Source organism: Falco naumanni, chromosome 2 (genome assembly GCF_017639655.2).
Source record: "Falco naumanni isolate bFalNau1 chromosome 2, bFalNau1.pat, whole genome shotgun sequence".
Taxonomy (NCBI): Eukaryota; Metazoa; Chordata; class Aves; order Falconiformes; family Falconidae; genus Falco; species Falco naumanni.
In genome coordinates this window covers 77,982,340-78,007,458 of record NC_054055.1, presented here as the reverse complement: position 1 = coordinate 78,007,458, position 25,119 = coordinate 77,982,340, and the positions used below count along the sequence as shown (strand labels likewise).

The 25,119-nt window shown below is 36.3% G+C and overlaps 1 protein-coding gene across 3 annotated transcripts in view; it reads left to right on the top strand.

The window, feature by feature from the left end:
- Positions 1–25,119, top strand: part of HLCS (holocarboxylase synthetase) — a 123,843-nt gene that overhangs the window by 16,554 nt on the left and 82,170 nt on the right. For all 3 annotated transcript variants that reach the window (XM_040585053.1, XM_040585054.1, XM_040585055.1), the window contains one exon: positions 267–449. In XM_040585053.1, the coding sequence (XP_040440987.1) occupies positions 267–449 (183 nt within the window). The remainder of the gene's footprint in view (positions 1–266; positions 450–25,119) is intronic.

The following is a 25,119-nucleotide window of genomic DNA, read 5'->3' as shown; positions in this document are numbered from 1 at the left end:
TCTAGATTTCAGAGAAAATTGTAGTGTAGTGGCAATGATTATCCCTGAATCAGAAATATAAATATATAGGTATTCTGTAGTTTATTAGGGTAATAAAGCCCTACCAGTGTAGCTATGATGAGGACAAAAGAAATTTTAAGTTGTACTAGTAACACTGCAGCAACCACAGTCAGGACAAAGCTACTTTTGGAACTCTTTCTGCCACGCTAATATGTGTAATACCAACAAAATAATTTTTTTTGTTCCCTTTGCACATATCCTTCCAGGTACACTTGGAACTGGATATCAATTCTATGGATGTCCAAACTGAAGATGATTTTAATTTGCTTAAGATAAGCAATACCAAGAGATATGAAGTTCTCAAGGAGATCCTGATGTCACTTGGCCTGAGTTGTGAATTAAGTGAAATTCCTATATTAACACCTATTTATCTTCTCTCTTCTGACGAGGTAAGGTCTCTGCTTACATTTTAGTTATTTGAGATTTACCCTACAAGACACATTCAGTGTTTACTTAAATACACCTTGTTTCTTATGTGGTGTTTTTGTTTGGAGAGGTTTACATATGTATTACAGGTAAGCAAAGTTTAGTTTCTAATCTGTCAGTATTTTATTACCTGCTAGTAGTAGTTTTGAACTGAACCATGGAGAAATTGTGCAGGGTTAACTTTTCAGATATATTTGCTATATTCCTGTTAAGAACTGTTACGCTTATTTGCGTGCCTGTGCAATATCAAAACACAAGGCTGTGGTAAGTTACAGAGAGAAGTGATTTAAAAGACAGGATTTGTTTTTCTTTTACAACGAGTTATAGTATAGGCTGGCAACAAAAGACCAAACCCAAATTACGGAGAATGGTGTGGTAGACCAAAACCGAAAGACCTGAGTGAACAGGGGTGTGTGTGGTTATACAGTGAAGAGCTGAGGATGTTGTAATATTTCCTGGAAATAGAATAGATACTTGTAATTGAAATAGTTGACTATTCTGGACTTCTCAATTTGAGACATTGCCATGAGGAATTGTGAAGAACATATAAAGCAGTAATTTTAACTTTTTTAAAATGTGATTTCAAATACATGAGAACCATATTACATTGATCTGAAAGGGTGAAGCAGTGGGTGATTAAAAAGCAATACAGGCTACTCAGACTCTTCAAGGTGGTTGTTTCCAACCCGTATAGTGCTGTCACTACTTGCTGTTAGAACACTTGTCTGATTCCTGCTCCTTTTCTGTACTACCCTTACATTAGCACAGAAATTAGATGTTTGTCTTTAGGGGGACTTAACTGTAGAAGCTTCTCCTTGGATGCATGTTTCCAGCAGTATCATTTATACCATCATTTTGGCTGCAGGATCAATAAATGAACAAAGTGACATACTACAGCTGGATGTTTTTAAATAATTCAGATGATATTTTAGATTCAGATTGTACTTCTCAAAACACAGTTCGTTAATCCAGAAGGTGGGTATGATAAGCCTTGTACAATTTATAGATTGGTAATATGTGATACGTGACTTCGTTCTGTGGCAGGCAAGTCAGTAGCAGATCCAGACAAACTGACTAAAATACTATTAATATTTTATTAATTCATTCATTTCACTGTAAATTCAAATCTGCACTTGTTTTCTATGTCTCTGAAGGTACTGCCAAACTTTATACCAGTGTATTAAGTAATGCCCTCCTATAGGAACTTGGATTCGATGTAACAATTGATCAAAATTAGGCAAAATATAGAGAGCTTTTTCTTTTTTATTCCACTTGAATGATTGTCCTTTTGTATGTGCCAGACTCTGCCAGATCCCTCTCCACTTTACAACAGTGAAAATACTATTGGAAATTCTTGTATCAAGCCTTCTGCTTGAAGCAGGGCTGTTGCCAATGCTACGTCAGGTCAGCCAGCCTTTGTCTGGTTGAATCTTGAAAATTTCCAAGGGTGCATGCTACAACCTGTCTGCAACCTATTCCAGTTCTGCTGCACCATTCTAGTGAAGTTTTTTCCTGATGTCCAGCCTGAACCTATCAAGCTGCAATTTATGGCTGTTGATGCTTTATTATAATGTTTGGCACTATGAAGAAGTATTTGGCACTGCCATTCTTTTAACTTTACAGGTTGTATTAAATCACTCTTTTGCTTCCTCTTTGCCAGACTGAATGAACCCAGCCCCCTCATCCTCTTATAGATGTGTTGTGTACCCCTAACCCCTTTGTGGTTGCTTTCCAAGGAATCCTAATGAGCAATTCCTTGCATAACCTGAAGTCTGCTATCCCAAGACCTAGCTCTACTGCTTCCTTTCTCAGCCTTTCTCCAGATCTTGGGTTCTCATGGTTGCTACAGCCAATGTTGCTGATGTGACTAAATAAGAAACAAGTTCTTCCGTCTGTGAGCAGTAAATTCATAAGAATTTATTATCTGTTTGTGTGGCAGATGTGGAAACAAAAGTAAAACCCATTTAGCCTTTTTGACTAATACCAAATGTTCTCTATACAGAAGACTTGTGGCTTATTGAACACTGCCTTTTTTTATTCTCCTCCTTTGCTGCTTTCTCATGTTTCTTTTCCTATGCACTTGCAATTTTCAAACATGCCATGAAGAAATGTTCACTATTTTCTATCCAAACTTGCCATCTAGTGGCATATTGCAGGGTTGCAGGCCATCTACTAAAGGTATTCATGCCATGTGTGCTGTATAGTTGAAGTTTATACTATAATTAGGTTTTTTGATGTTGTTTTTCCTCGGTGACTTTTTTTAAATGGTAATTTTTCTGTGCTGGTATGTGTAGTCAATATCTTTCACTTGGGCATGCTCCCATAATATTGTGTAAAAGGAAGTTGCAACTTCTGCATAAAAACTATAGTCAATAATGAAGAGAGCATATTAAAATAAATAAGGACTATAATAGTTCAGCTAACAAGTTATTTATTTTTCTCCATACAACATGTTCTACGTAAGTCTTCTTGCTTTCCTAGGGAGCAAGGAGATATCAGAAATGTACCTTACAGGTAAATAATTTGAGGAAATACTTAAACTTGTTTAAGATCAGAGTGAGTCAGTAATACTGGAAACGGAGGAAACTGTCTTGCAAGCTCTAGTACTTCTAAACTTCTTTCTTTTTTTATCACTAGTTGCGTGGAGAGCCTGTCCAGTACAGGTCACTGAGCATGAATTGGGTAGTATATTCTTTCCCTGAGATATTAGCTCATTAGCATTATTAGCTCATTAGCAGCAAGTATTTTTTGGATAACTTTTCTTATGCTTCCCTGTAATAAGAAATGACATAATGAATCAACTAATGATCAAGCAAGTGCAGTGTCCTGTTGGCAGTTAAAAAAATGGAAGAATGGCAAATGTTCTTCTCCTTGTTTATAAGAGTGGCAATTCACTAGTGATTCCTCACCTTTGAACTGGAGGTTACATCTGTACAATTATGTTTAAAAACTGTTGGTAGACCTAACCTTGTCAGATTATTATTTTTTTTTTAGAAACTACAAGCTTCTTTTGCGTATGTGAAAGAAATAATTGATTTTGCTCTGCATTATCTACTCTGTTAAGAAAAAGATGTAGATTTTTTTTTTGTTTTAAAATTCTTTACATTTAAAGTGCTAATTAGGTTAGTTTTTTCTTTCTGATATAAGCTTCCATTTACAGTAGAGCTGTGCCCTGCTTTCTGTGATTTCCTTGGTTTCTCTTCCCTTCTATCCTTCATCACTTCAGAACTTTCATCAGAGCTATTTTCTACTACATTGTCGGCATCAAATAAAACTCTCTCGACTTTATTATATGAATAAATAGCTTCTCTTTCCCTCTGCCTACAGTTCCTGTACAATCCGTGTCTTTTTGTATCATCATTGCAATGCTGTTAATATTCCCATCAAATCTATTATGCTGATGGGTATAAATTTGATTATTAAGACTTTCAGATCTTTCTGTCTACTCTCTGGGTCTTAGACAGTGCCTTTTGCAATCTAATTTTTAGCTGCTTCTGAGGGGTGGATTGGAAATTATTTTATTCCTCGTTAGGATTTATTTTTTGAAGTTTTAGTTTCTAGTTTATATGGTTATCATGTATCTTAAAATCACAGTTTTACTACATGGATTTTAAATAGCCAATAAATTAGGAGCAGACCTGGCATTATTATGCCTTCTAATCGAAATAAATGCTCTAGTATGGATGATAATGTCCATCTGTTAAGAGCTCTAGATCTTACCATGTAGAATTATGCTAGTCAATCCTCAGCTAGTGCTCGCTGCTGCTGGTGTTGAATGATTACTATGACAGTGTGCACTTATTATTCCTGATCTCCTTTCTTGTAAGTAGTGTATGAGGTCAGGGGCCTGGAAAGTAACAGCACTTGAGGCAACTCTTTCATCACATGACTTTTTTCACTAAAGCTTTCAAGTATGGTTTGCTTCAGATGCACACATAATAGACATTTTAAAATTTTGTTAACTGGGAAAAGTCTGTATTATATTGATATGGTGCTACAACAATGAAGACAGTTTCAACCAAGAGCAATATAGTATGAAAAGCAGATTACTTGCTGGTTAAAAGTTTAGTTAAATCTACACAACATGTTGATGTTAAATGTAACTTTAGAGACAAGTATTGATATTTAAACACATCACCTTCTTCTTTTCCTCTTTCCTTGATCTGGTATAAAGCAGTTAAGCAAATTGTTGATTTGTACATTGCTGTAAAAAGAAAATTCTGTGTCACAGAATGTGTCACCCTGTGGTGCAGGGTAAACTCAAAGTGTTGAAACAAATGGTGATCACTGTAAGCCTGTTGTCTGGCACCCATATGTTCAGTGGCAGGTTCAAGCATAGAGATCTGATTTTTTTCTGCAGCTCTGCCTTTAAACGCTTATATATTTACTCTTTCACATTGACATCTTAGAGGATAATTTTTCAGACATAAATGCTAGGATTGTATTTTATTGCTGTAATTTTCAGCGTAACATCATCTAGGTTTCAAAACAAGAATTCTTGTCTTGAAGAATGAGAGAGATTTGTCAGAATAGTGATTATTTCCAATAGGAAGTATATTGCTCCCACACATTTGCTGATCCTGAAGTCTCTTAAACTTGACTAACTCCTCAGGCTGTGTTAGGCTGAGGCACTTTTTTGATATTTTCCAAGTGGATGGCAGCCAAATGATGAAATGTAATCAGTCTTCATTACTTCGGCTCAGCTATTAGTAACCATCTTTTAAACAGTACGTTCTTCCAGAATAATAAACAGTCAATACAAACATACTGGCTGAAGCTTGAAGTTGGGGGGTTTAACTCTTGTTTGTATAAGGCAGAAAGAATGATTAAAAAGTGCAATTGAGCATACTTCTTGACTTTCAAACTTTCCTTTAAAGGACACTTTGAGATATAGAATACTGCACTCACAAGGTTAACATAGTGCAAAGACAACTGTGTATTTGAACAACTTTGTACACTACAACACAATCAGAATTCAGTTGGACCAGATTTATATGTCTTGAGCTGCAGTTTTGATTCTGTGATGGCATTGGCTGTTCTTAAATTCCAAGTCCATTATGTCAGTAAAGAAAGTATGAAGTTACTTTATACTGAATAAATCTTTCTTTGAGGATGGGAAATTTGAACTCTCAGCTAACACTATAATGAACCTAGATTTCAGGGTACATTTCAAGACAATTGTTTCTGAAATATTTCCATGCATATTAATGTATATTGTGGAACCTGAGTTTCAGCTGTGAAACTTCTGAGTTTTAAAAAAATTTCTAGTGCTAAAATCAGGGATAGTTACACTGAAACTCAAAAGCCTTATTTTGATTGCTAGCCAAGTGAACCAAAACCGTATAATCTACAAAATACAAGACTTGCTTATTTTCTGCTATCATCCTCAAAGTGTAACCATCATCCCTGCTTTTTTAGCCAGTAGGACAAAAAGCAAGAGACCTTTATTCCAGAAAGGAAATTTGTTCTTTTTCTGTAGTGCAGGAGTAATCGAGTATTGAATGAAAAGCACACCACATGGGAGATCTGAAAGGGTTCTGTTGATCGCTGACAAATACTTGTGTCTAACATTTTGTACTGTTGTTAATGTATTACATGTATTATTTCAAATAAACAGTGCATTGTCAGAAATCTTTGTCTGTACTTGAAAGCTTTGTCAGTTTGTCTCTTGGCTAGGAATGAAATTGTCTTTTGTGGCAAAGTTGGTTCCGGACTAAAAAAAAAAAAGTTACACCATTGTAAATGCATCTGTACCAGGAAAAATGTGTATTTGCTGGAACAGGTTATTCATTTTGGGAAATGTATGCCATGTGTGGAACTCTTTCTGCTGTTAAAAGCTGTGTTTCTACTAGGCTGGTTAGGCAATGCCATACGTTTGGCAAACCATTGGTGTTCTGACAAGTAGCATGCTTTTTCTCTTAGGCAGCTTTCTGAAGAATGTATCTGTAAGACAGACTTTAACCCAAGGACTGATAACGAAGTACTATCAATTAAAAAAATATTTGTAACTGAACCCCACGTGCTTAGGGTTTTTTTCCATAATAAATTCAAAGTTATTTCTTGGCTTGCAAGGCTTTGAGTTGCATTTGTGTGCAGGGAGGGTGGGTTTGCTTATGTTTGTTTTGTGTTCTTCCCCCTCCCCTCCTCAAATTAACTTCTGTTTTTTTATAACAAAACTTGCAAACCCAGAGGGGTCACACCAATCATAAACCAAAACGATTTCAGTGCTGTTGTCATTCGTTGAAAAGCTTTTTGTATCAATGTCTGGGTTCTAATAATAGTCTCTACTGTTTGTGGTGTTTATGTGGTTCTGAAAGGAATGGCCCTCTAAGAGGTGAGGTGATGGTTGTTGGACAGTCAGTAGCTCTTCTTTTTTTTTTTTTCTTCTTTCTCTGTCTTTCTGCCAGCACTCAAGATAATGAAGGTACATAAGGACTGTCTCCTGCTTCAACAGTTCAGAGCAGTCTAGGGCAGAGGAGAGCAGAAAGCCGTTCTTCTGAGAGCTAATGCCACCTGACTGAGGTGTGGGCCCTTGCAGGTTCCTGGTTTGTGCCCACTTCCAGAAGCAAGAAGGTTGCCAACTAAATTGTCTGCAGGCTCATCACAGAAGAGGCCAGTTTCAGACATGCTTAGGCTGCATAGGGCTTTTGGGGCACCAGGTCCATTATAGTGCTGGGCATAGGAAAAGAGAACTCAACAGCGTGGTGGAATAAATTGTAGAGATTTAAGATTATGTGGTGTTACTTCACATTTGTGAAGTAGCTAAGAGAATTATTATGGTCAGTTACTGTGACTTACTAAGCACAGGGTAATTTCTTGTTCTGTGGTAACTTAGTAGAGTAACCGAGAGGAGGGATACTCCTTTCTGTTTTCTGAACTACAGGACTTGAAGGTAAGTGCAGCATGAGTGACAGTGGATAGAAAGGGGACGAGAAAGAGATCTGCAGATGGCAACCAAGATATTGGTTCTTATTTCTCGGTGATATTACCCCTTGTACCTCAGTGAGCAGTTGTATAAAAGTTGTCGTACAGTCATGTAGTAGATGGAGGTGGAATAAGTACTGTATATTTTAGCACATCCGTCTTCTTTATCCTCAGTCTTATATTAGTCTGCATACCTTTTATTAGTTTAGTTTCCTAATAGATCTGCCAGTTCTTCAGTTACATTTTCAAACTCTTGGATTCCAATTATGTGCTAGAGGTAAAAACTTAAAAGAAGTTGAATTTGTATAACAAATTCTGTAATGTACAGTCCAGGGTGGGATGCCTTTCAAAGCTAGTTATGAGGCAGCCTGTCAGTCTTGCCTGGCAATAAAGAGATGCTAGTGGGACTGCCAGTCTGCCTGAACACCGCTCTGGCAGGAACACCCACCCTCTGCTGCTCCCCTTCCAGCTGGCAGAGCAGCCAGGAGGAGGAGGACTTGGGAGTGTTTGTTGGTTGCAAAGAAGCTCAACATGACCTGGCAACGTGTGTTTCAAAAGAAGCGTGGTGATTCTTCTCCTCTACTCGGCTCTCTAGAGACCCCACATGGAGTACTGTGTTCAGCTCTGGGGCTCCCAACATAAGGACATGGACCTGTTGGAGCCAGTCCAGAGGAGGGACATGAAAATACTTAGAGGGCTGGAGCAGCTCTCCTGTGAAGACAGGCTGAGAGAGCTGGGGTTGTTCAGCCTGGAGAAGAGAAGGCTCCAAGGAGACCTTATATCAGCCTTCCAGTGCCTAAAGGGGCCTACAAGAAAGCTGGAGAGGGATTTTCTACAAGGGCGTGTAGTGATAGGACAAGGGGTAATGGCTTTAAACTGAAAGAGGGTAAATTTAGATTAGATATGAGGAAGAAATTCTTCACTGTGAGGGTGATGAGACATCAGAACAGGTTGCCCAGAGCAGCTGTGGGTGCCCCATCCCTGGAGGTGTCCAAGGCCAGGCTGGATGGGGCTTGGAGCAACCTGGTCTGGTGGCAGGTGTCCCTGCCTGTGGGCCGTGGGGTGGGGGGGTGGAACTAGATCTTTAAGGTCCCTTCCAGCCCAAACCATTCCATGGTTCTAGGGTTTAGCTGGCCCTGTTGAGAAAGGAAAGGGAGAAGGAAGGTGTGGGAGATACTGGAAATAGTGACTGTATGTAGAAGGCATGGAGAAAAAGATGATGAGAGCTATTGCAGTTAAACTATAAGACACAATTGCAGGAGACTAGGCTTTCCTGGCTGTCTTCTCGGAGGCTGCTTTTTTAACTAATCTTACAGTGCAAAATGATTATGTAACTATAAAGTTTTTCACTAACTTTTGAGGCAAAAAAACTCAGTAGTCCAGGTTCAGGATCTGACTGACAGTTGAGCTTTGTTCATGCTGGGTCCTGTAAGTATTAGAAGGCTAGATGATGTTTTAATTTGTTCAGTCATGAAAATTTCTTCAGACTTCTCCCTGGAGCTGTTTATTGAAGAAAGGCTGGCATGCTGCAGGTATTTTCAGTGCATTTACCAGCACTATGAGACTCCAGTATTGATCAGGGTCCCTTCTCAGCTGACCTACATTATTGTTAGTATTATATCAAAATCGCTGTGAATTTCGATTGTTCTCAAAAGCTGGATGCAGCTGCAGCTCTTTTTATACAGCTCCTTTGGTGAGGGGAAGCGGCCGTACCGGTAGGGGTCACTTGTGAGCTGGGTTTGGAGAGCACACAGTAAAGCAAGAAATAAAGGGATGGGAAACATTTTATGTATAGTGTGTTGTATATACATTGACATTAAAATATATTTGCATGTTTTCAGTGACTTCCCTGTATAGTATTTCCTCAATTTTAAAAAGTAATTTTAAATTCTACAAGGATCAATGGTATATTGTGTTAAAATACAATAAAACGGTTAAGAATCTTGATGGGAGATGAAGGGAACTCCAAAGGTATAGCCAAGTAATTGCAGGTGGTTGCTAAAGCTACCTTTTGCTTTTCTGTTGCTTATCTTCAGCGAATATTTACCATATATTTGGGGTAGAGGGAAGGAGAAACCTGGCAAACATTCCCTTTATTTTACGCTTCTCTAGCTAAAAAATGTGTTTTCCTTCTTGCGTGATAGCAGCAAGCATGCTGTTTATGTTAAACAACCATGTATCACATTTGTAGGCATATAATAATGAATAGCATACTTAAGTTGCATTATGGTTTGTAAACAACTTCTTGGATATGTATTGATTCAATAAATGTTTTTGACAATAATTTGGAAAATGCAAGAAGATTTGAGGAATGAAAGAAAATACCTTGTTTATAGAAATCTCCATAAAAAGGGTATTTATACTGCTGTGAGAACTAAAAGTTAATGCCTTTTGTACTGAGTAGCATTTAATCTTATTGTAGAGCTAACTCTGATATGAAATGATTATGTGCTGGCATCTGACCAAAGTGCCACTCACATTGAAGTGTATTCTATCATGTTTCAAGGCTTGCTTCAAGTCAGTGTACGTGACACTTCAACCACTTTTTTCAGTAGGCATCTTCTTTCCGTACTGTACAGAATGGAAAATTTTATTTTTTCATAATGGCATATATATATTTAAAACACTTGCGAGCCTGATTTTCATATCTTCTGCTAACTTCTCACTCCTGAAATGACCGAGAATAGCGTTAAGAGTTGAGTACTGTTGCTTGCGTTCAGGTCACTCAGCACAGTGTTGCTAGCCAGTGTGTGAGTTTTCTTAGTTTCAGTTTATTTTGGAGTTCTTAATAGGAATCTAAATAAAAAAGGTAAAATCCACAGTGGCAGATTAATCCAAATTCATGTTGGCTGTGTGTCTAACACAGGCACACATTCTGTCTTAATTAAAGTCATGGATTTTGTTTCAGCACTCTGAAGTTGTAACCGATAAACCTTTTGGAGTCAGGGTTCAGGGTACTGCCTTTGAGCAGATGGGTGATTTTAGATAGCAAGAATCCATAACTTGTGACAAACACTCTGGAGATCCGTGGCAATTTGGCATAGATTCATTTACTATGACCTCACTGGTAAAGATCTGACAAAAGTGGATTATTTCCAAATATAAAAAAACTTGAGATTCTCTGACTGTTGGTGGGGCCTGTAGCTAATTTATGTAAGTGAGACTGGGAAAATGAGAACAGGCTTGGCATCAGCTGGAGTCCTGTGAGATGCTATCATGTTACCATTGCTCAGAAATGACGATACATTTCCACAATGAGCAATCATTCTAATGATCATCTAACAATTTAATTAGTGCTTCTTTTGTATCTTTACTTTTTAAAAAATTATGGCTAGATGATAAAAGATTATGTATTTTAATTAAAGGGAAAAGTTGAATAAAAATATATAACCAAGAGGAAATAGAAGTGTCTCTTTATATTACACTTCAAAAAAGACAAAACTGCAAACTTTAGCTGTTATTGAAACAGTGCATTTACCACATTTGAGATCTTCTGAATATATTTCTTTGACTCTTAACAATTCTTTGACAGTTCAGTTACACAGTAATGTTATCAGGAAAAAATTGTCCAAACACAAAGTTTATTTTTTTCAAGCTGAATTTGTTTTGGAAAATTAAGATGGGTGTTTAATTAGAGTTATCATTGATTGAAAAGATAGGCTAGTATTCTCAGAGTTTGTCGTCAAAGAAGAAAACTGCAAAAAAAAATTTGTGTATGACTTGTCAGCAGTTGATAGGGAAGGGACCGACTTAGAGATTCTGTTGTATTTATCATTTGACAGTTCATTTTAACAAATGATTTGGGGTTTCTGACATGTTGAGGAAATCCTGAAATTCCAGGTGCAGTGGGAATGGAATTTGGCATCTGACTAGCTGGCTGACATTATGCAGTTCTTATAGTGAAAAGCTGATTAAAGAACAGCTGTTAGCTTAAATCAGAAAGTTTACTGTAATTTCTACAACAGCTTTCATGTGAAAGCTTTTTTTATTTTGGGTTGTAGTCAGTCTTCACAACAAGTGGAATGTGTTCCAGTTTAGTAAATCACTGTACTCAGTTACTTGGCAGTTGTAGTGGTGACACTAATTACAAAGGATTTACATGAATATTGAAGCAATTTTTTCTCAGAAGAAAAAAAGAATCAGAATAAACCTTTTTCTGTCTGTTTTCGTGGTTCATGTATTTTTCTTCTGCCAGTAGAAGTATCCTCTGTAAATGTGCTGTGTAGCTAAGTCCATCAGGGCAGTCTGTATTCTTAAGAGCTGTACTTCACAGGATTGCATGATTTAATTGTAAGAATTTCAACTGCTCACCATTTTATCTGTGCCAGCATTTCCTTGTGCAAACACTAGAGGATCTACAACAGTGCTGAAGTTCTGTACTTAAGTATGGTACTACATCTGTATAAAATTATATTACAGACTTGTGTAAGTCTGTGTGTATATGTGTGTTAATATGTGTATTTTTTAAAAGTTTGTATATAATCTTATTTTGTTAGTCATATTAGCAACCTTAAGTTTCAGAAATTGTCTTCTTTTTTACCCCTTAATAAATGCATGATATAGTAGAAATTATGAAAGCGACATGGGCCCAGAGAAGACAACTAGCCCTGAGGAACTCCAGCCCTGAGAAAAGTTAAGATGGGACTTATTCTCCGGGTTGGTGTGTAAATTGGAGCATGCTCCTTGACCGATGAGGGTAAGAACTTTTTGAAGAGGGAAAAACCTCAGGAGGAAGAGCTAGTGGATCTAGTTTGATACCAGATGATGAAGACAGACAGTGCCGTGTGTGGGAGGAGGAGAGAGGGGAATGGGGCAACAGCTGAAGAGGCAGAGGTAAGGAGCAGGACTTGACCACATAGAAAACAACTTGTATTACTGCATTTTCTAGCATTCCCTACAGCTGCAAGTTATTGTAATGCATATCTAATAAATTCAGCTATAAAATCTGTGCTATTTTGAATTGATTATTTCACTAGGATGTAAGACACAGGACAGTTTTGTTTTATTGAGAATCACTTCCCTTATCTAGTGTGTATTGTTTCTCAAATGTGTACTAAATTGTACTGTTGAACTTGTTTAAGAAATATTTTAAGTACTATTTCAGAAAATGTTTCAAAATATTCTTCTTTTAATTGGTAAAAACTGAATAAATGTGTAATTAAAATAATTGTTAAAGCCAAGCCTTAGCAGGATCAGTATTGATGAGACTAGTTTTAACATGGGTCAGAATCCCTACTGCAGTTGAAGAGTAGTAGTGGCCATAATAAATTCACAATTTTTGCACATGGTGAGAACTAAGATTTGAAGACAGAACAATAGATGATTTAGTAAGTTTAAAAGTGGGTACACAGACTTTCGAGTCTCAAAACATTGTTTGTACGAACAACTCTCCTCTAGATTTTTTGCTCAGCTTCTTGCTCTTTGATACAGACTTACTATAAAGTGAATACCAGTTTTTAATAACTTCAGAAAGAGACTCTAAATAAAGATTAAGTGATTTTTGTTTGCTAAGATCCAATTCTGAAGGGAAATTGTGGATATAATGTGTATTACTGAATAGTATAGGTATGTTTCCTTTTTCCTGTTTGTCCTATCTTTTTTGATGTGACACTTGCAACAAAGTAATTGGACATCATTTCTTTGTAACTTACCTTTTAACTGATGAAGCAGGTCATAACTTCAGTAGAAAAAGTTGCATTGTTCTTATTATAAAAATCAAAAGAAGAGCAATATACAGTTGGAGAAAGTGTATCACCATCTCCTCCCTTTTCAAGAACTCTGCCTGGATGCTTTTGACCTATCGTATACAGACAACTGTTAGCAATTGCAAAACATCTTAAGGTCCTCTGAATTTTAAGATGGACAGAACTATTTTGTGGGAGCATGTCTCAGCACTTCCATGCAGTCAAAATCGACAAAAATTAATTCCAGGAGATGTTTCTGATATTTTTTGCAAGAAGGAAAACTGATTGTGTTGGTGCATAATTGTCAAGATTTAAATAAAAAAATTACATATGGCATGTTTTGACTTCAGAACTCATTTCATGAAATAAGCAATTATCCATGCATTTTTCTGGTCTGGAATATAGACTTCTATGGAATTGTTGGTATTATGATTAGTTCATGTACCACAGCTACCTGACAGGAGCAGCAGCTGCAGAGATAAAAGTTATCTAATTAGTTTTCCACTTTTTGACTGTGTTTTACATGTTGGTATATTAGTACAATATATTAGCTGATGGAAAATACAGTAGCTGAAAGCAAATGTTTATTCTTACTTTTTGCTTCCTATAGAGAGAGGGGACTTTCCCAAAGTTACCATAAGCAGTATGAGCTGAAAATTACCATAAATATTTGAGCTGCTTGTTTGAATTCCTGAGGTTTTGTTAGAAATACCTTAAAGCATTTAAACTTGTACTTTTGTTTTTAGAATACTTCTGTCGTTATTTTAAATGAGCATAGTTGATGTCAGGAATGTTTTGAACTAAGTTCAAAAGATTACTTTTCTTTCATGGGAGAATACTTCATTGGAGCTGTGAGGCATATGCTCTTTGGCTCACAAATCTTTATGATGTACATGGCTAGAAGAGGAGATAATTACCTTATGTTTGCTATGTTCTCTTGTGCATCTGCTGCTGGCCACTGTTGGAGAAAACATACAAGTTTAAAGGGGCATGTTACATTGATAAGGCAGCTGCTTTGTCCTTGTATTCATATCATTCGAGCAGCAAGTGTTAATTTTGTTATTTGAAAGAGAAGTTCATCAGCTCTTGCAATTATGGAAGGCTTTTTGTTCTACCTCTCCTAGCCATAGGCAACATCTGGGCAGCAGCAATGTTTAATTTGGTGTTTCAGTCAAATGGTACGTATGAATAGGTAGCAATGATAGGGTCATGCTTTTGTTATCTCTGCAGTGGACTTTGGTTTTCTTTAAATATTGTCAAGCTCTTTTTTTTCTATCCTACGTGATCCACTCTGTCTAATAATGGTCTCCAATTAGCAGCCCAGGAATAGATAATTAGACATTTTTGAACTGCAGTAAGCCTTACTACAATTCTTGCTATCCGTATTGCTCCATACAAAACAATTTCTCCATCTGTTCAAGGATGTCTCTTCCTCTTGGAAGCATATGATAATTTGCTGGTAGAATGTTACTTTCACAACCACTGTTACGTTCCTGATTTTGTGTGGTAACACTGGCTCAACAAACTGAAAGTACACATCAAACTTGAAACTCAAAGTTAAATAATAATTGCTTTCCTCTCAGTCAGTCTCCTGGTTCCCTGGCTGTTACATTAAAGAAACAGAGACCCAAACTGTCCTTATTTAACCAAGGAGAGATTAATTACTAGGTGTCACAGACTAAGTATACACTTTGTCTGTAGCTTGAGTTCATTAGTTTGTGTGAGACTATTCTGGAAATGCATTTTAAACTTTTTGGGTGTTTGGGGTTTTTTTTTTGCATTTTAGTACTGACTGAAGTAATCCCTGAAACTGTTTCCCCTCAAGAGAGTTTGTTTTTAGAAGTTAACCCTTTTGTTTGAGACTGTTTAGGGCCTTCAACAGAGGTGGTTCATATTCAATTAAAAGTTCATCTTTGGAGTGGGTTTCAGTCTTTCAAAGCTTTTGATTCATTCTGGCCAGGCCCTTGAATTTAGAAGTGTAGTCTGGGTAGGATGTCATAGTCTTAGTCCTTACCTCCATAAGACTTTCTTGCCCAGACCTTGGCTGTTTTTCTTTTTTGTATTACAGCAGGGTTCAAAAGTTTCAGTTCTGCCACTTTCTGTTGTCAGTCAGCTAGGAAATAGAGCTAGCCACAATACAGCCATGTGACTTGGGAGCTGGAAACCCTTTTCACTCACTGGCTGCTAAGCTGGAATAAAAAATTATGTTAAGCTCTACCGTTACTACACTTAAAAGCTTTTATGCTTTCTCAGAAGTCTGAGGCTTGCGCTGCAGTCACTAACCTTAGCAACAGGCTACATTAGCGACCACATGTAGCAAGCATTTACTGTTTACATAGTTTTCAACAGGTATTTCTGTAAGGCTGTATTTTGTTGTCCTGGGCAGACCACTGCCCCGCAAGACATTTCTTTGCTTGGGTTAGTACTAAATTTTAATGAGAAAAGTCTAAAAAATGAAGGCATCTTCTTTTTCAGGTATGCTATTCAGTTGAGTCTTAAAACAATGCAAGAGCATGCTTCCTCACATTGTGGTTAGGTTTTATTAAATGAGTTCTCTTTGGGCTATGTTCTACATTATGTGTTACCATTTGCATTAAAAAATACTGCAAATTTTGTTTGACAGATTGGGTCTTCCCTCAACTGTTAACAGTAATAGACCATAAATATCCCTAAGCACAGAAACAGGTGGTTATCCTCAGAGACAAGTCAAGGGAATCCAAAGTCCTTCAGAATAAAGAATGTGCCATTGTCAAAAATATTCCTGACTGCCTGTATTTACTTCTATTGACCACTTCTCATATGCTGTCTTCAGTCTCAAGTCTGTTCCTGTTTGCTTCAAGTGCCTTCCCAAAGTCACTTCTAAAACCCTGAATTTCAGTCATGAGCTTTGACGTCTACTGTGTTGTCTGCAGTACTGTAAGTTCTGTGTGCCAGACGTGGTCTTTTGGAGTAGAAGCTAGTGGTGTATATGACTTGACTAAAGTGAACTCAGCCCTTGGGTAGCTAAAGGGTTTGACTATATAAATGTTTAGCCTTATCCCTGTGAGTGTTAAGTATATTCTGTGTCCACCTCCAAAAGGCAAATTAAGTTTGGGTTTGTTTTTTTTCCCCATTTATCCCTGACCATCGCAGAAATGCTTTCAGATGGCTGCTCTCTGAGAAGGCTGGCTCTGAAGTTGGTTCTTGAAGTTGCCTGTGTATCAGGACCCTGACAGCTATGGCAAAGTGCAGTGTATGATTGGGTTACTATCTTCTTGGTTTAGCTCTGAAGAAAAAAATTTACCTCTTGTTCTGAACAAGGTTTCAATCCTAGCAGAAGAAAATAAGTGTTAAATCTGAAAGGACTGAAAAAGGGAGAGAATTACAATGTGTTAAGAAAAGATGCAGCTAGGATAACTGTAAATACAGTTTGTCATTCACTCTTACAAACTAGCATTATAGTATGTGGGTGTGAATACTGTATTTTTCCCGTGTTAATAGAAAAATCTATTAATTTGTGATAATCTGAATATTATTGAGGCCTCCTTCAGAGTTCTGTTTGATATCTAAATTTTACATTGCTGTATATGTACATAATGTATTTTCGAAGCATGAAGCTCAACTTTTTTTATTTTTTTCCGCTAAATAAAAAGCATTATTTCACTTTTTTGGAATAATCCCGTGCTCTCATGCTAGTGTTTTTTTAGGATCCTTGGTTAGCAAGGAGATCTTAGTTACAGTGAAAATTAGTAGTTGTTACCTTAATACTGTTTTTTATATTTGGAGTATGTATACTATAAATAATATGCCAAGCATGTTCTTGCCATTATAGTATATAAGTTGCAAGAAATTATTCCTTTCTAAGATGTTTCTTGTAGTATCTTTTTTATTATTTATAAACTGTTACGTTAACCTGAATATGTTTTAGAAACAATTGTAAAATATATAATACATGTTGAACATTAGATGTGCAATTTAGGGACATAACTGTTTGTAGTCTCTGAGTTGTGGTACATGTGAAAATGTGTTGTGGTTTCACCCTAATATTTCACAGAAATTCTTGAGCCCAAAACCCCCTACAGTGTGACAGAATTGGGAGTTATTGCTGAGAAGGGGCAAAACTGAGGTACAGCTGAAATCTTGTCGTTCAAGTTGAAAGCATGTTTGCAGTGCTCAGAGGAGAATCTTTGGCTTCTGTTCTACTATTTCATATTAATGAACACTAAATTCACTCACATTTTGTGTACATAAACCTGCTGAAAGGCAAAACGAACCTGATAGAAAACCTTAAAACTAAGAACTGTGTATTATCAGTGCTAAGAAAAAATATTTTCTTAAGTTTTATTTACTTAACTCATTCTAGTACTAATTCCAAGATTTTCAACAATTTTATCCTCAGTTTAAAAAAAAAAAAAGTTTTGGTACCAAATAAAAATATTATTATGTGATAGCTGTTTAACAGAGCCAGTTTTACCAGCTGAATATATTGCATCTAATTTATTGCCCTATTAGCTGAGAACAAAATTCTTCTGTATTTTTTTCCTAGTCAATACAGAATACTTTTGAGAGTAATTTAAAATAAATGCATACAGCATTTAGGGTTAGATTTATATCTTAATTTATTCTTCTAAACATGACTTTGATTATTTATTTTTTTAAAACCCCACACTTTAATATGCATAATGTTCAGATTTTAGTGCAAAAGTGGAATGTCTTTTCCTTTCTACCTGGTTTCTCTGTGCTTATTTTTAGCACAGTTATACATATGCTAAATTTACTGTACATTTTTCTTCAAAAATATAGCAAAAGTTTTGTTACAAAGTAGGTGTCATGAAGAATTAAATAGTCAAACTGTAATTTGTCATGCCTTTTTCTGGTAGGATAAATCAACACCTACTAGTCCTCTGATTTATCAGCCCTTTCACTGCAATGCTCATTTTTGTGAAGTGTTGTGTAGTGATATTATGTCAAAAGTAGACCTTGTTCTTACTGATCCTTTACTCTCAAAGTCAGCTTTGTAGTCTGTTGCAGCAGCTACACCCCAATTGCTGTCCTATGTTGTTATACCAGTTTACCTTGCATAGGTGGTCATATACTGTTTAATTTTTGAGATTAAGAGCTACAAACAACTAAATGATATTTTTGTCTTGTAATTTTTAGTATCTTTTAGTTTAAACTAAAACTTTATTATAGATATCACTAAATTATGCTAAATATGGAGGGGTTGATGCATACATTCTTTGTTCCTTTGTGTGTGCGTGTGTGTGTTCACATGCTTAAATGTAGTTATATGGTAATGTAAATTACAGTTTTTAAAGTACGCTTGGCTTAAAACCTGGTTAAATTCAATCCTTTAGTGACTCTTGACGTAACTGGGAATTCTGGAAGAGGTTTTGACATCTGAATATGGGCTGTTGCATTCAAAAGTTTCAGATAAAGTTTGAAACTGAGTTGGCGAGTGCTTGTGGAGGATTTAATACCCATGCGTTTAGTACGTCATCTTGCTCTGCTACCTGCATCATAAAACCTGCAGATTTTTTTCTATTTTTTTGGGGATAAAACTGATACTGAGCCTAAACCTGTTTTTTCAACTTGTGTAACACGTTTATGGTGCATTTGTAATGCATTAGAGGAGTACTTATTTTTTTGTTGTTGTGTGTGAATATGGAGCTAACTTATTCAGTATTAATAAAGTATTTTAGAATATTTTTAATGCAACTATTTTTTTACCATATAACGCAGATTGAATTTTAAATAACTTATGTTTTTCTTAGAAACCTTGTACATGCCTCAAAATCAGCACAAGCCGAAGTAAATTAGTGCAGCATTATAAAATACTGCTTCATCAAATTAAGTTTTTGTTTAAGTAGACTCTTGGCCTTTCAGAATGGAATATGGGTCTCTTTCATATGTAACGTGCTTTTTTTCATATGCATGGACGGCTTCAGATTTTTTTAAAGATATGCTTTCAGTTCTGGATGACGTTTAGCCTTTGACCCAGCCACTTTCTTACAATAAACAGTTTGTTGATGAGAGCAGCTGCTGGGAAGATTGCTTCCAGACTGTTCTGTTGCAGCTGAGCAAGAAAAGCAAAAGCCAGGATGCACCTTACAGTGTTGTTCTGCTGTCCTCATTCCCCTGCTCAGCTCTGGGCTGCACTGAGGACAGTGCAGTGGGGCCTTGTCCTGTGGCTGCAAAGGCTGTTAGTCAGGGACTGTAAAGGCAGTACTTTATCAACACTGTGAAATCAAAACAAATGTTATGCTTAGGGCAGTATGTAGTCACTTTTTTATTTATTTATTCCATCCTTTTAAGAGTTTTTGATACTTTTTTTGCGTATAACAATAAAGAAAAAAATGTGATTGCCTCACTTCCTGTATTTGTTTTGCGTGACTGAACGCTAGCGTGTGCCGTCTAGCAGCCTAATACCTATGCATAACACTGTGCTAAAACCAACAGAGATACTGATATGAAAAACTTGACATGAAAACCAGTTTTCGTTTTCATTGCTAGCTGATTTATTTTTATTTTCTTTTTAACCTTATTGACAGCATTCTTTTCTCTACAGAAGGTAACATCTGATATACTTTTCAGTGAATTCTGACCTGGACCCTGCAGCCTGTTTTTAGAATGGACTGCTGCACGTTGGATAAATTAATTTTCTGCCTATATACAGTACTTTTTAAAGCTACATTTCATTTTGGATTCAAATTTAGGACCAGATTTATGAGCAGTGACTGCACGTGTAGACTGGGAGTGGGTTGAAATCTACGATACTCCATGTTCAAAGAAATGTAACTGCAGTAAAAAGGATAAGGATACCTTGCAACACTTCATTAAAAATCTTTCCCTTTTTTGGACTAGATAGTCTACATATCTGTTGGCAAAATGGACCCACTTCTATATGTGACTGTTTCTATTCCCCTTACTGCTGAGATGATGCACTGTTATGTAATGTAATACTTGTTTTTAAAAACACACTGAAGTGTGGGGACAAAAATAAGGAGCTTGGTCTCTGGATCTTTGAGAAATGACTAGCTTTTTCTGCCTCTCTTGAGAAACTATATTGCAGACTAAAGTAACTACCCAAGCCACCAGAGACTCCTAAAAATCCAGTTGGTTGTGAATTTAAAGTTACCAAACCCTTCCATCTTTCTGAATGCCCTTCTATATTTTATGCAATCAACTCATGTTTTGCACCGTATCTGGGTTTAGGAAATAGAAAAAGGGTTATTAATAAACTGAAACAGATTTCCTGGTTATGTAGTATCCTGAGAATGCATAGCAAATATCAGCAAAGTAACTACAGAAGCTCATGAGAACATGAAATGAGAATGCACCTCAGTTGTACTACAATAAAATCTTTATGAAGTTCTTGGGGGGATGGGGAAAGGAGAGAGTGGAGAACTGGGAATTTCTCTCCTTCCTAGGATTTTTATACTATGAACTAAAACACCAGTCATTAAAATAATGGCCCTCTGCATACCACAGAGAGTAAGATAGATGCACAGATTCTCCCTTGGCTTAGCATAGAGTGACCTCAGCTGAAATATCTTCCTATTAATAAAATATGCAAAACAAATGAAAATATTTTAAGTAATCTGAACATAGATTGAAATCAGCTAGTGGGGCCATGGAGGGAAACTAGCTTGCTCAAGTTTTATCTATTTCCTTGAACAAAGACAGAACTTTGAAATTAATTATAAGCAGAATATTAAGAGAAAAATTCTATATATATACTTTCTGAAAATGAATTGGAGTATATATTTCAAATCAGATTTTGAATGTGTTGTAAATAGCCTTTGTGGTTAACAGTTCTGTTTATTTTTATTTCAATTGTTACAAAATCCATCTTCAAGCTTACACTTTCTTAAGTCTAAAAGGGCAACTACTTAGGACTGTAGTCATTGTTCTGTGATTTGGTAATGTTACTGCATATTAATGACATTTGAACAATAATGAAATAATTATGACTATCTAATGAATCTCTTAACCTGGTTGTATTGTTGGAGACACTGGCTTTGACACACAAACATAAATAATACATCTGCTACCTACAGCTTTCCTAAGTCCTGCTGAACTAGTAGAAGATGGCACTACAACTTAATTGCCAGTATTGTTTTTCTTGGGAGGAAAAAGCAACCTTTCTCCCATCTTTGTGAGTGTTTCTATGGAAGAGGTTACAGCTGGGCTATTCATCCTCTTCCAGTTCCTCTGTCAAGGCTGAGGGCCAAGAGATTATCTTCTTCCCTCATCTGATCATTCAGTTTTGTGGGTTTTTTTCTCCTTTCTTCAGTCTTTTCTTAAAGAGAAAGGTATTGTACCAGGTTCTGCCCCCCCCGCTTGTGAAAGAATGTCATACCTTTTAATTAAGGATTCTTCTACTAAACTTAGTATTTATAAAATATTTTACAAAATATCAGTAAAAAGTAATATATAGATGATAGGCATGAAATATGGCTATATAATATATAACATATATAATATATATTATTAATATATAGATGGAAAAAATAAAGATTGTATATAACGTCATGTTTTTTCTGCATCTTTACAGTAAGGTTTTTGGTACCATTTAATGTTTATTTATTTTTAGTATTTTTCTATACTGACTAAGTATGAACAGGATTTTGAAATGGGGCTTTGGTTGTGTTATGAAACTGCTGCGTGCTTCAGATCTCAAAGTATGTAATTATTACAGGAAGTCAAAACACAGGCAGCATCAGAAAAGCATTTTGTGTGCCTCATTAGTTAGAAATGTCTGCCAAAACCTTGCCCTCTTGTGCTAATAGCTGACTTTTCCTACTGCTGGCCTCTTAAGTCACTAGCATTTGGGGCTGGAGTTGCCACCGTAGATGTGTTTTTTGCTGGCACCAGCCTGCTGCTTACTACCACGCTGGACTTCAGTTTGTTTCTGTTGGATTTAGGAGATGCTATGGAAGCTCTCCAGTGGCTAATTTAACACCTTTAAACTTAAAGGGCTGTTGAGCAAAGCTGTGTAATACAAGAAGAATATATTTTTTGTGTATATATGTATGTGTGTATTTTTATATCCTAAAAGTTGAAATCAGATTCCAATTTATTAAAATATGTTCTTTTTTATCAGTGCTATTACAGAATTTGAATGAAATATATATGTTTGAAGTCATACCTGAACTGGATAACACTCATTTGAAAATAGTCAATTCAGAAAAAAACCCAGGTTGGCCATATTGAAGGTGTTACGTCTATAAACGTGGTCATGCTCCAGACGAGCCATTCATGTGCTCCTCTCAAAGGCTAGTACTTCCTACCTGTGCAATCTCTGTTTGTTTGCAGTTAATAAACATATATGTGTATGTGATTTAATCAGTATATCAACTGATAATAATTGAATCAATGCATCAACTGCGAACTTTTTTAAAGTACAGTGAAGCAAAAATAGAGGTAGTTCATTGGAAATTATTACATTTTATGCAAAGGAAGGAGAAAAATTGTTAAATCATGTTCTAGCTATATATCCAGAAAGTGAATACTTGGCCTTACTTATTCAACAAGCAACAGCTAAAGTATTATATTATAGTCACAATATTGAGTCATCGGGTAGAGGATCAGTAGTTAAAATTGTCTCATTTTTCCTCCCAAGAAAGGAGAACACTGACTGATGTATAATGTTTGTTTGGTTTATGACATTATATTTTTAGCTTTCGTTTAGTTTCACCTCCATGTTTTTAATAGAAACCAAATGAATTTGGGCTGTGACTGAATTTTGTCTTAACAAAGAATTCCATTGATACAGAGTTTAAGAGCTATCGTCACAGGGTTTGGTAGAAAAGACCAGTCCCAAGTATGTCCGATGAGAGAGATACTTCCGTATATCTGTGCGTGTATACGAACATACATATAAAAATAAGAAAATACATTAACATTTCATATCTATAAGTAGAATGTAAGAATAAAGTCTGTGGTTTGGGATTATTTTGAACCATTATAACTGAAGGTTTATGTGCTTTGTGTGTAAGTCTCATTGGTTGATAGAGCCCAGGTGCAAATAAAATCTTCTCCATCAGGAGCTGTAATTTTCTGTTATTTTATACTACAACAGAGAAGGGTTCCTATGCAGCTGGTTTTTGTCTGTTATGTCTCCCTCTTTTCTCCTTTTTGTTCAATCTCAACCACTAAGAATTAGGAAAAAGTGAAACTAATTATTATGAAAACAAAAAGAATTTTAAACAGCAAAAGAAAAATTCTGTTACGTAGCAGTTTCTTCACACACCTGACTAAACTCTTAAAATCATAGAAAGCAGATGTTAAATCGTAAACCAAATACAGCTTTTATTCTTCCTTCTTTATGTTACCATTACCATTTAAAATGTAGTTTAACAACTTGCAATGTCAGAGCTCCAGTCCTCGATACAGTGACCCCTAATAAACCTTTGCGCTGATCAGTGGAAGAGCTGAGGGTATGTAGTATGCAGTGGCTTAACTCTGTTTCGATGGATTTTGCAAATTAGCATCCACCGTATCTCCCTACCTGCTCAGAACAACTTACCATTCAGTGACACTTCCAGTCTCACAGTCAAAATTCCACTGGCTGACCTGTTTGTCCCTGGGTACCAGATGAGTGAGGCGGTCACTGCTCTGGAATTTTGTATCTCCATGCTTCCGTCTGGGAGGATTTGAGTTGTGCTTTGGAGTGCTGGGGGAGAATTTGTTAGTGAGGAGTGGTGGGTAATTCCTGTTGGTATAGTGCTTTTCTGCTTTTGATAATTGTTTTTTACAATGCATTGAAAATATATTGTGCTTTTACTATTTAAAATACGGGTAGAAAAAATTTCTCATTGCAAACATTAAATTTGTAAGTTGATTATTTTAACTGTGAAAAGCTGATGAGCTCTCTTGTTGCCAGTTGTTTGGTTGATGGATCAAATTTCATGCTTACTCTAAGAAAGAAGGCAGTAACTGCTTCAGAGAATGTACGTATAAATGTGATGTGAAAAATGAGCAGGTTTATAGGAAACTAAATTTAGCTTGACTTCAGTTCTCCTATCTAAAACTGATGCAGTAATGATGAATAAGAATTTCAGAATATATTTGTGCCACCTTAAACCAAGTGTAGTTATTATATTTACGAGGTATGTTACTGATACTATGCGTAATACAGATTTTAGTATGATTGTATGCAGATACTGTTGGTGGTGCTTGAATATGTAACAGCTACAGCTTTTTCGATTGCATACTCATTTAATGCTTGTGCCTGCGTGTTTTAGGATTTTAGTAATGGTCAGGACAAGCAGTGTCCAGGAGTTTGGTTATTCCCTTACCTTGTGTTGGGTGCCTTGCTTGACACACCTGACCTGGTCCCAGAGGTGTGGAAGGCCAGTCAGTTGCTGAACCAGCACTTCTCATTGAAATGGCCGCCAGAGGTTGCTGCAGATCAGCGGATGTGGCTGGCGATGGCTTGTGAATTCAAACCTGAATCCTGAACTTGGCGACACATCGCACAAATGGAGCTGAAGCAGAGGTTAACCCCGGCTTCTTATATATGTTAATTTCATTATACAAAAATGTGTGTGATTGTGGGGACCAAAATGCATTGGGTCAGCATCTGTGTTTCTGTAATTTTGTGTGAAGGAGGTTCTTACAGTGAAAATTAATTTTTCTAGTGTGTGCTTGGGCAGTGCTAGCTACCTTGCTGTGTTAAAAATATAAACCCATATTTTTTAGGATTTTTTAAAAATGAAACGCTGTTCTTAATTATGAATTATTCATGTTTATATTTTTGATCAGCTGAATAAACATGTGTGTTATGGGGAAAATTAGCTTCATAATTATACACATGTAACAATTCTTAAATGGTTCAGTATGCGTTAGAAACAAGAAAATCAAATCAAGAAATAAACCTAAAAACTATGGGGGAAAAAATCACCTGAAAGAATGTACTCAAGAGTATAAAAGTTAGGAATTATGTGGCATATTTGTAATAATGTAACATCACACATAAATATATGCTATTTCAATCTTCTCAGAAAGTATGCTGTGGCAAAGTACACCAGACTTTCTGACA